This window comes from Canis aureus, chromosome 5 (assembly GCF_053574225.1).
Source record: "Canis aureus isolate CA01 chromosome 5, VMU_Caureus_v.1.0, whole genome shotgun sequence".
Classification (NCBI taxonomy): domain Eukaryota; kingdom Metazoa; phylum Chordata; class Mammalia; order Carnivora; family Canidae; genus Canis; species Canis aureus.
The window spans coordinates 6087757-6099852 of record NC_135615.1 but is presented as its reverse complement, the minus strand read 5'-3'; the positions used below and the strand labels follow the sequence as shown (position 1 = coordinate 6099852).

The 12096-nt window shown below is 40.6% G+C and overlaps 1 protein-coding gene across 9 annotated transcripts in view; it reads right to left on the bottom strand.

Annotated features, from left to right (window-relative positions):
- Positions 1–4426: 4426 nt before the first annotated feature.
- LOC144313633 (ankyrin repeat domain-containing protein 26-like) overlaps positions 4427–12096 on the bottom strand; it is a 212726-nt gene continuing 205056 nt past the window's right edge. For 8 of the 9 annotated variants that reach the window (XM_077896684.1, XM_077896685.1, XM_077896681.1 and 5 more), the window contains 2 exons: positions 5635–5680; positions 4427–4670 (listed from right to left, as the gene is read on the bottom strand). In XM_077896684.1, the coding sequence (XP_077752810.1) occupies positions 4657–4670; positions 5635–5680 (60 nt within the window). In that variant the 3' untranslated portion in view covers positions 4427–4656. The remainder of the gene's footprint in view (positions 4671–5634; positions 5681–12096) is intronic. The other variant, XM_077896679.1, reaches the window with a different exon arrangement.

Here is a 12096-nt window from a genome sequence, read left to right as displayed (position 1 = left end):
GTTTCTGATTCTTCAGTGGCGAGTTTTCCTTCTAGTCATTTTGCTCAATGTAGAGTGGCCAAAAAGAAGTTGTACTGGAAAAAGGAGAGAGAGAAGCAAAAAGGGGGGGCGGGGCGAAACAAACAATACAAATAACAAGGGGGAGTATCCTCTGATTCTGTATACTGTAAATCCCTCGACTTCCCCTGGAACTTTCCAGCGCTGCTTGGTCAAGAACTTGCTTTCCCTGTCCTTCCAGCTGGTCTTCTGGGGGAGGGGCCTGCTTCTCCCAGCAGTGCTGATTCTCAGGTTTGTGCACCTGGGGCAGCTGCCCAGCCCCTGCCAGGTGCACAGTTCAGTGGGAGCTGTTTATCCTGTGAGGCCCGTGCTCAGTCCCAGGTACAAGGCGACACCAGGCGGAACAACAGTGGCTGCGGCCAGCTCTTCAGCCCCGGAATCAGCTCTGGCAGTTAACTACCGCAGCTCCTGGTCCGCAGGGGCCTGGATGCTCCGGGGGCGGTGGGGTGCCTGGCAGCAGGAGCGTCCTTGCTGCCCTGTGTCCACGTCCCCGTCTCCGCCTGTCCCGGGAGGAGCGGATCCTGGCCTGTGACCCCCGCGCCCTGGGCTCCGGGGCCTGCACCGCTGGAACTGTGCTCCCGAGCGGCACAGTGGTCACCGCCTGAGCTGCTGCCCGAGCTGCTCCTGGGGCCCCTCTGGGCGCGCTGCAGCACTTTAGAGAGCTCCACCGTGGTGTGTGGTGCCCTCCCCGCTGGGGGGCGCAGTTTCTCTGTCAGTACCCCTCGGATCCTGAGGGCATCCCCGCCCCTCCTGGAATCCTGCCTGAGCTCCCTGCAAGTGCCTTTCCACACAGGAAGATTGGTCAACCTCCTGCTTCTCCGGGACTGGCCTTTCCTGTCCTGGGGTCACTTGCTGCCAGGTCTGAGCCAGGCTCTTCGCGGGGCCTCCTCCCCCTTGGATGCTTTTTATTTTTAGAGGTGCTAACTCTTCTCACTGTAGCATTCCAGCTGTTCTCTTTAAATCTCAGGCCGAATTCTTCATGTTCTCTTAAATAAGTAAACTCCTTTTTATTTTAAAAGTGGTTTTAAAAAATCCATGGATGCTACATTTGTGGTGAGCATAGTATAATGCATACAGAAACTGAATGCCTATGCTGTACACCTGCAACTACTGTAACGGGTTAACTATACTCAAGTAGAAAAAACGTTTAACTCCATAAAAAAAAAAATGAAAAAGGAGATATAAGAACTGATACCACAGGTATATAAGTATCACAAGAGATTACTGTGAACAGTATGGCAAGTAGCCACATTGAGGAAGTCTACATGGCCAAGAACAAGGAACACCCTTGCTCTACACTGAATATTTCTGTACCCCCACCTCCAAACTCAGGTTTTAAGCCTTAGTGTTCAATGTGATAATATTTGGAGGTGGTGGCTTTTTAGTGCCCTTATAAAGGAGGCGGGAGGGAGCTCCCTTGGCCCTGTCCCTTATGAAGATGCTGGAGGAAGACAGGCACTCATGAACCAGGAAGCAGACCCTCACACTCGACACTGAATCTGTCAGTGCCTTGATTTTGGACTTCCTAGACACCAGAACTATGAGAAATACTAAGATAGTTTATCAAGATAGCTGATCCTAAGCTCAATATGCAAAGTATATTTATTTCTACAAGCTGTAAACAGGAAATGAAATTGATTTTTAAAAATAACATTTAAAATAGGATCAAAAGTATCAAATAACTGAAAATAAATCTAAAATATATCTTGCAGGACCTTTATAAGAAATTTTTTTAAACACCAAGAGTTGAGCAATTAAAATATTGTTTGGAAAACTCAGTATTACAAATGTCTCTTCTCTTCAAAATATTTATAGATTCAATGCAATCCCAATCCAAATCTTTGTATTGTAAAGCTCCATAAGTTGATTATAAAAGACCTATGGAGCCCTTTCCCCCTTTATCCTTTCCATTCCCAAAGATTTCAGTCCAAAAGCACAGGAACAGAAACAAGGAGCGGTGGTGTCCCAGAGGGAGGTATTGGAGCCTGGCACAGAATTGGGAAGGCATAAATGTAGGAGTGCCACCTGAACAGTCTTAGAGCTCAAGACATAGCATCTCTGAAAGGTGAGTAACTTAGGATGAGGTATCACAGACTTCAAAGGTTCAGGAGGCATCCACACAGGGAAGAACAGCCCAGCATGGGTTTTCAGAGCCCTTTTCAGAGCCTGTGAGTGTGGCACACCATCTGCAGGAGTGGCCTGGCATAGGGTATCTCAGAAAGGAGGTATTTATATGTATTTATATGTCTCAAAGTACTTCCCCATAAAATACTAATGAATTGTAATGCGCAAAGTTAACATTCCGGAGAAAAAACTGAAGATACTACTCCAGCGATCAACATCACCAACAAGGGGACAAATCAAAACTGTAGGTCACATGATATGATGCAATGAGAAGAGTGGAAGACCAGTTCAGTTGTGCTCTTGCTAAAATATACAATCTGAAATTTATCATAAGGAAACATAAGAAAAACCCACATTGAAAGACGTTCTACATTACTGGAATGAACTCTTCAAAGGATTAAAAGTCACAAAAATCAAGACTAAGGAACTGTTCTAAACTGAAAGAGACTAGACACAACATCTGAATTCAATACATGGTTTTGAATAGGACGTTCCTTGCTATGAAGGATACTACAGACAAATGTCAGAGCTTTAAAAGAATATGAGGTTTAGATGATAGAGGGGATAGTTGATGCAGCAATTGCACAACTGGGTATTTACCCCATAGATACAAATGTAGTGAAATGAAGGGGCACCTGCACCTCAATGTTTATGGTAGCAATATCCACAATACCCAAACTGTGGAAGGAGCCAAGATGTCCTTCAACAGAGGAATGGATAAAGAAGATGTGGTATGGGACCCCTGGGTGGCTCAGCGGTTGAGCGTCTGCCTTTGGCTCAGGGCATGATCCTGGGATCCGGGAAGAGTCCCATGTCCGGCTCCCTGCATGGAGCCTGCTTCTCCCCCTGCCTGTGTCTCTGCCTCTCTCTCTCTCTCTCATGAGTAAATAGATGAATTCTTTAAAAAAAAAAAAGATGTGGTATACATACAAAGTGGAATATTACTCAGACGTCAGAAAGGATGAATACCTACCACTTACATCAATGGGCATGGAACTAGAGGGTATCAGGCTGAAACAAGTCAACTGGAGAAAGACAATGATCATATGGTCTCCCTCATAGGTGGAATATAAGAAATAGTGCAAGGAGGGGAAACTGAATGGGGAAAAATCAGAGAGGAAGACAAACCATGAGAGACTCAACTCCAGAAAACATACTGAAGGTTGCTGAAAGGGAAGTGAATGGGGGGATGGGGTAAATCGGTGATGGTCATGAAGGAGGGCATGTGACGTGATGAGCACTGGGTGTTATATGCAACTGATGAATTATCGAAAACTATCTGAAAACGATGACCCTTCTAAATGTTGGCAACTTGAATTTAAATTTAAAAACATAATGTATACTTAAGATAGTTTGAATGGGTGTACTTATATGCCAATTTTTAAAAAACACAGTACTGTAAATGGATTTTCTCTTCCTTCTGATTTTTCTTAATAACAATTTTCTCTAGCTTACTTTATAAGGAGAATATAGTATGCAATACATATAACACACAAAACATAGGTTAATTGACTGTTTTGGTACAATAAATATTCTGGTAAACAGCAGATTAGTAGTAGTTAAGTGCTGGGGAGTCAGAAGTTCACAGATTTTCACACAGAGGATCAGTGCCCCTAAGCTCCACATTATTCAAGGGACAATTGTATTAGTGTTGATTTTCTGATTGGCTGGGTTGTATGGTAGCTATGTGGAATGTACTGACTTGCAGGATATAGGGGCCACAGGAATTGGGCACAATTTAACAATTTACTTTCAAACCATTCTGGAGGGAAAAGGTCATTTTCTCTATTTTTTCTTTTCTCTAATTTTAAGACTCTTCTCAAAAAGTAAATTAAAAAAAAAAAAAGATAAAAAGCCTTAGGCAAATCTTTTTCACCATGAGGAAAGAGCTATGAATAATAAGTATTTAAAATTAAAATTATACACAGGGTTTATGGCACTATAAAAATTGAAATACATACAAACATTGGTGATAGCTTTAGCAGCAGTATATCAAAATGATGTGTGTCTAAATCCATATGTCTAGTAATAAAACATAGAAAATACAAAAAAAAAAAAAAAAAAAACAACAACTACCAATTACCAGCCCCAAAACATTATCAACAACTTGGTCTGATCTACTTGGGCAGATTGGAGTCTGTAAAACTCAATAATGCTGGTTTCCATGTAGAAAATATGCTTAAATTTAATCAGATGCCAAGAAACATAGCTTAAAATAATATATAAAATTTCATTACACACGATATAACAAAATTTCCTTTAATAAAGATTTTTTGTACATCAGATATTTACTGGGAAACAATTAAAATGTTATATTAAACATCTAGGTAATAAACTTTTACTATATATCTTTCAGATCATATACTTTCTATTCAAAATCTCTACATATTCTCGTGATGCTTGCAGTACTAGATCTTGATTTACATTTGATTCGTCAGTAGGTCCTAAAGGAGAAGATCTACAGAATCCTGATTCTCAATCATGAGCAACTGAAAAAGAGAAAGAATAATATTCTTTATCTGAAATACTTTGTAGTTAACTAGAAGTTAGTAAAAAAAAGTTGGAATCTTCTGAGTGTTAAAAGGATGAAAAATATCTACATATAACTACAATATAAAATACAAGATTACTATTAAATCAAGTTTGCTCACGATTGCCCATTGAATTAATTACTACTGTGGATAAACACTAGAGCTTCTGGTTTTCTCATTACAAGATGAGATTGCAAGCTGATGGCACAGTCCACCCCTGAACAATCATATACTATCAACTGAAAAATCCAACAGGCAATATCTAGAGTCAAATATACCATGACAGGTTTAAAACAAGACATTATAAGAAGGGACATCCTGGTTTTCTATCAATATTGTCTGCTTTTCGGTGGAGGGAATAGGAAGGCTGATACCTGAAAGATTACTCTCTGCAAAGCAGCAGAGTAGGGTAATGGCGACAGAGAAGGCTCACCAATGTGGCAAGAACCAAATTGATTTGGGTGCTTATATTCCATGCTAAGAAACCTGGAATTTTACCCAATGGCAAAACCAGTGGCTGGAGATTGAAATGTCACCTGCCAAGGGACAGCTATATGAACTACATAATTGCTTAACTAAGTATTACTAAGACAAGTCTGGTCTGTTTGGTCTTCTACCACTAGCAGAAACAAGAATTTGAGAACACCCACATTTTCAGATTGACAGTTCCATAGCGATGGCACAAGTGAAGGAAGATTACAGCCAAAAGTGCTAACAGGCATACAGGCTGCAGGTTTTTAAAAAAGGTATGAAACACGATGACCAAATGAGGAATAAGTCTCTTATTCATTATGTTTATGTTTTACATTTTTTATTAGATATATCTAGACAAAATTTTAACAAGGGGAAGGGATGCCAGTTACTATTTGTGGTTTATTTCAGAAATTAATGACCATCTAAATTTGTAAATTTGGCAACATACCTTCTTTTAGTTCTCTGATTATACTGTCTTCCAACATCTGCTGCATCTGAAATAAGTTAAACGTTACTTACAATGTTCAAGTTAAACAAGAGACATTATTGTAGGAATTTTATTTTGCTTATGAAACGTGGTCTGGAAATGATACTTTTAGAAAGTAAAAGCTACAATTTGCTTAAATAGAAAGCTAATCACATAAATAAAATAAATCCCTACTTATTTTAATCTGGATAACTGAGAAGAAAACTATAATGCTGTTTAGAGGATTCTAATAAAAAGTACAATTAATATTGATCAATCGAATATACAGAATTTCTGGAAGAAGAGGACGATGGTGGAGGAGTAGGAGACCCTAGTTTTGTCTGGCGTCTGGGATTCAGCTACATAGGTATCAAATCATTCTGAACACCTGTGGACTCAGACAGAGATCCAAGAAAAGAATTGTTGCAATTCTACAAATAGAACAGCGACCGCTTTCTGCAAGGTAGGAGGTGTGGAGAAATGAATCAGAGGCATATATCAGAAGATTAAACCAGGGCGGCAGGGAACCTCTGGAAGCCAGAAGGCAAGTCCTGGAAAGTGATATAGCAGCAGAGTGCACAACCAGAACTTTTAAGAGGTCTGTTCCAGTGAGGACATCCCTGTCTGAAAGATGCTCAGGTGGCAACGGGGGGCAGCATCCTAAGTGGGACGGACAGTGTGGTCTCAGGATCCCTGGGGGGGCGGGGTCACAGAAGGAATGGGGGCGGCACCTGAGTATGGCAGTTGCCAAGGCGTTTGAGCGGGGAAGCCAGTTGCAATCAGTGAGCCCAGGAGTGGGCATTCAGCTCAGTGTTGCCATAAACCCCAAACCGAGGAACAGTCAGGTGACCACTTTCCAAGCAGGAAAAACTGGGCAAGACCTCCTCCTTCCCCCCTGGAGGCACAGTGTGAATGGGGGCTACAGGGGTCTGCAAGGTTTGGAAAATCGAAAGGGGGTCTGTGCTTGAGATAAAAATGCTTGGTCACAGGCTGGGTGAATACAGAGTGCAGACAGAAACCAGGGAGACACAGTAGGGAGTGAGATCTTTCAATTCCAGGGCTGGAAATTAGGAGGCCACCATTTTCATTCTCATCCTCTAAAGCTGCCCAGAAGGCCTTCAGGGAACAAAAGCCACAGAGAGCAATCTGGAGCTGCTTACCTGGCCTGGCCCCCTGGCAAGGGTGGTGCAATCCCACCCTAAGCAAAGACACCTAAGAATCAGTGCAACAGGCCTCTCCCTCAGGAGGTCAGCAACAACTTCCTGCTAAGACCAACTTTACTCATCATACAGAGCTGCAGAACTCCAGTGCTAGGGGCAAACAGTATACAGAACTCATGGCTATTTCTCATGACTCCTTAGTCTATTTTAATTTTCTTTTTCCTTTCAACCATTTTCTTCATTTATCAACTCTTACAATTTACCTTATTACACTTGCATTCAATCCTTTCACTGCTCTTAATATTATTCCTGTATATGTTGAAGTTTTTCTTTCTGTACCATTTCGGGAAGTAGTTCCTTCTAAGAAATAGACTAAAATACAACCAGAATCTACTATACTGCTCTATTCTCTTCATCTGTCTGATTATAATATTTTTAAATCTATCTTAATTTTCATATTTACAGTTACATTCTATCCTTTCATTGCATTTAATTTTATTTTTGCATATAATGAAGTTTTTCATTCTTTACAATTTTGGGATGTAGTTTCTTCTAACAAACAGACCAAAATATACTTACGATATAGTATATTGCTCTGTTCTGTTCAACTGGCTGATAATATCCTTTTTATTTTGACTTTTAATTTCCATTTTTACACTTACATTCTAGACTTTCCTTGTATTTAATTTTATTTTTGTATATATACAAGGTTTCCTCTTAACCATTTGAGGATGCAATTTCCTAACAAAAAGACCAAAATTCACATAGTATCGGTGTACTGCTCTGCTCTCTTGATCTCTCTAATTCTATTATCTCCTTTGTTAACCTTTAAATTGGCTTCGGGTCTCTTCTGATTTGTTTAGCATGTATTTATCTGGGGTCATTCTTGATATTTTTCTATTCTGTTCTCTCACTCATCTCTTCTTCTCTGGACAGAATGACAAGATGGAAAAACTCACCGCCACAAAGAGAACAAGAGGTAGTACTGACTGCCCAGAACCTAATCAGCATGGATAGAAGGAAGAGGCTGGAGCGAGAGTTCAGAATAATGACCATCAAGATAATAGCTGGGCTTAAGAGACACTCAGAGGACACTAGAGAATGCCTTTCTGGAGAAATAAAACAACTGATATCTAATCAAGTTGAGATAAAAAAGGCTAATCTTAGTGAGATGCAATAAAAAATGAAGGTTCTAACTGCTAGGATAAATGAGGCTTCACAGAGAAGTAGTGATATAGAAGACAAAACAATGGAGAATAAAGAAGCTGAGGAAAAGCGAGAGAAACAACCACTGGACTATGACAGGAGAATTTGAGAGATGAGTCGTACCACACAGCAAAACAATGTTAGAATAATGGGGATCCCAGAAAAAGAGGGGAAGGAGGGGGCAGAAGGCATATTTGAGCAAATTATAGCAGAGATCTTCCCTCATCTGGGGAAAGAAAGAGGCACTCGAGTGCCAGGAGGCACAGAGAACCTTCCTCAAAATCAATAAAAAACAGGTCAATATCTCCAATATAATAGCCAAGCTTGCAAATTTCAGACCCAAAGAGAAAATCCTGAAAGCAGCTTGGAACACGAGGCCCTGAACGAAGAAGGAGAGAAATATTCAACTGGCAGCGGATCTATCCAAAGAGACCTAGCAGGCCAGAGAGAGCTGGCATGATATACTCAGGGTGCTCAAGGAGAAGAGTCTACAGCCAAGAATTTTATCCAGCAAGGCTCTCATTCAAAATACAAGGGGAGATAAAAAGCTTCCAGCACAAACTGAAACTAAAAGAATTTGTGATCCCTAAAACAGCTTTGCAAGAAATGGTAAAGAGGAAACTTTAAGCAAACAGAGAGCCCAAAAGTAACACAGACCAGAACACGGACTTTACACATAATACAATGGCACTACATTCATATCTTTCAATCCTTTCTCTGAATGCAAACAAGTCAAATGCCCAAACCAAAACACACAGGGTATCACAGTAGATAAAAAAAAAGCAAGACCCATTGATATGCTATCTGAAAGAGACTCATTTTAGACACAAAGACAACTTCACATTGAAGGTGAGGGAGTGGAAAACCATTTATCATATTAAAGGACATGAAAAAAACTGGAGTGGCAATATTTATATCAAACAAATTGGATTTTTTTTTAAGATTTTATTTATTTATTCATGAGAGACACACAGAGAGCGAAAGGCAGAGGCACAGGCAGCGGGAGAAGCAGGCTCCGTGCGGGGAGCCTGATGTGGGACTAGATCATGACCTGAGCCGAAGGCAGATGCTCAACCACTGAGCCACCTGGTCATCCCACAAATTGGATTTTAAACCAAAGACTGCATTAAGAGAAGAAACAACAACAACAAAAGATGAAGAAACTCACTATGCCATAATTAAAGGGTCTATCCAAAACTAAAATTGGACAATTATAAGTTTTAATGTGTCTAAAGTGGGAGCAGCCAACTATATAAATCAACTTTCTGTTAAGATTTCATTTATTTATTTATTTATTTGACACACACACACACACAGAGAGAACACAGGCAGTGGCAGCAAGAAAGAGAGAAGCAGGCTCCCCACTGAGCAGGCAGCCTGATCAGGGCTTGATCCCAGGACCTTGAGAACATGACCTAAGCCAAAGGCAGAGCCTTAACCGACTGAGCCACCCAGGCCACCTTATAAAGCAATTAATAACAAAAATAAAGGAACACATGGATAGTCATATAATAATAGTAGGTACTTTAACACAACACTACTGTAATGGCCAGATCATCTAAGCAGATGATCCACTAGGACGCAAGGGCTCTGAATGACACATTGCACAAAATGGACTTCACAGATAACTTCAGAGCATTCCATCCTACAGCAACAGAATACACATTCTTCTCGGGTGCACATGGAACAAACATTCTGCACAACAGATCACATACTCAGTCACAAATCAGCTCTCAACTGGTACCAAAAGACTGGGATCATTCCCTGCATACTTTCAGACCACAATGCTTTGAACCTGGAACTCAATCTTGACAGGAAATTTGGAAAGAATTCAAATACACAGAGGTTAAAGAATCCAACTGGGGCACTAAGCCACATTTTAAAACCTCATAGAAACAAATGAAAATGGAAACACAACTGCTCAAAACATTTGGGATGCAGCAAAGGTCATCGAAAGAGGATAATATATAGCAATGCAAGCCTTTCTCAAGAAATGAGAAAGGTCCTAAATACACAACCTAACCCTACACCTAAACGAGCTGGAAAAGAACAGAATATTAAAGCCTAAAACCAGCAGGAGAAGAAAATTCATAAAGATCAGAGCAGAAATCAATGAAATAGAAACCAAAGGAACAGTAGAACACATCAATGAAGTCAGGAGCTGGTTCTTTGACAGAATTAATAAGATCGATAAACCCCTGGCCAGACATATCAAAAAGAGAACGGAGCCAAAAAATTAGGCAATCTAGAAGAAATGGACGCATTCCTGGAAAGCCACAAACTACCAAAACTGGAACAGGAAGAAACAGAAAACCTGAACAGGCCAATAACCAGGGAGGACATTGAAGCAGTCATCAAAAACCTCCCAAGACACAAAGGTCCAGGGCCAGATGGCTTCCCAGGGGAATCCTATCAAACGTTTAAAGAAGAAACCATGCCTATTCTACTAAAGCTGTTTGGAAAGATAGAAAGAGATGGAGTACTTGCAAATTTGTTCTATGAGGCCAGCATCACCTTAATTCCAAAACCAGACAAAGACCCCACCAAAAAGGAGAATTACAGACCAATACCCCTGATGAACATGGATGCAAATATTCTCAACAAGATACTAGCCAATCGGATCCAACAGTACATTAAGAAAATTATTCACCATGACCGAGTAGGATTTATCCCCGGGACACAAGGCTGGTTCAACACTCGTAAAACAATCAATGTGATTTATCATATCAGCAAGTGAAAAACCAAGAACCATATGATCCTCTCTTTAGATGCAGAGAAAGGATTTGACAAAATACAGCATCCATTCCTGATCAAAACTCTTCAGAGTGTAGGGATAGAGGGAACATTCCTCAACATCTTAAAAGCCATCTACGAAAAGCCCACAGCAAATATCATTCTCAATGGGGAATCACTGGGAGCCTTTCCCCTAAGATCAGGAACAAGACAGGGATGTCCACTCTCACCACTGCTATTCAACATAGTCCTGGAAGTCCTAGCCTCAGCAATCAGACAACAAAAAGACATTAAAGGCATTCAAATTGGCAAAGAAGAAGTCAAACTCTCCCTCTTTGCCGATGACATGATACTCTACATAGAAAACCTAAAAGCCTCCACCCCAAGATTGATAGAACTCATACAGCAATTTGGCAGCGTGGCAGGATACAAAATCAATGCCCGGAAATCAATGGCATTTCTATAAACTAACAATGAGACTGAAGAAAGAGAAATTAAGGAGTCAATCCCATTTACAATTGCACCCAAAAGCATAAGATACCTAGGAAAAAACCTAACCAAAGACGTAAAGGACCTATACCCTAAAAGTATAGAACACTTCTGAAAGAAATTGAGGAAGACACAAAGAGATGGAAAAATATTCCGTGCTCATGGATTGGCAGAATTAACATTGTGAAAATGTCAATATTACCCAGGGCAATTTACACGTTTAATGCAATCCCTATGAAAATACCATGGACTTTCTTCAGAGAGCTACAACAAATTATTTTAAGATTTGTGTGGAATCAGAAAAGACCCCGAATAGCCAGGGGAATTTTAAAAAAGAAAACCACATCTGGGGAAATAAGATCATGAATGAAAGAAGACAGATCACGACCAGCACCAGAGAAATACAGACAACTATAAGAACACATTCTGAGCAACTATATGCCAACAAACTAAGCAATCTGGAAGAAATGGATCCCTTCCTATCAAAACTGAAACAGGAAGACACAGGAAACCTGAACAGACCCATAACCAGCAAGGAAATGGGAGCAGTCATCAAATATCTGCCAACAACCAAGAGTCCAGGACCAGGTGGCTTCCCAGGAGAATTCTACCACACATTCCAGGAAGAATTAATCTATTCTTCGGAGCTGTTTATAAAAATTAGTAATGGAAGGGAAACCTTCCAGCGTTCTCTGTGAGGCCAGCATTACTCTGATCGCAAAACCAGAGCAAGACCCCACCCAAAAGGAGAATTACACTCCAATATCCCTGATGAACATGGATGCCAAAATTTTCACCAAGACACTGGCTGGGAGGATTCAACAGTTCATTAAAGGATGATTCACCATGTCCAAGT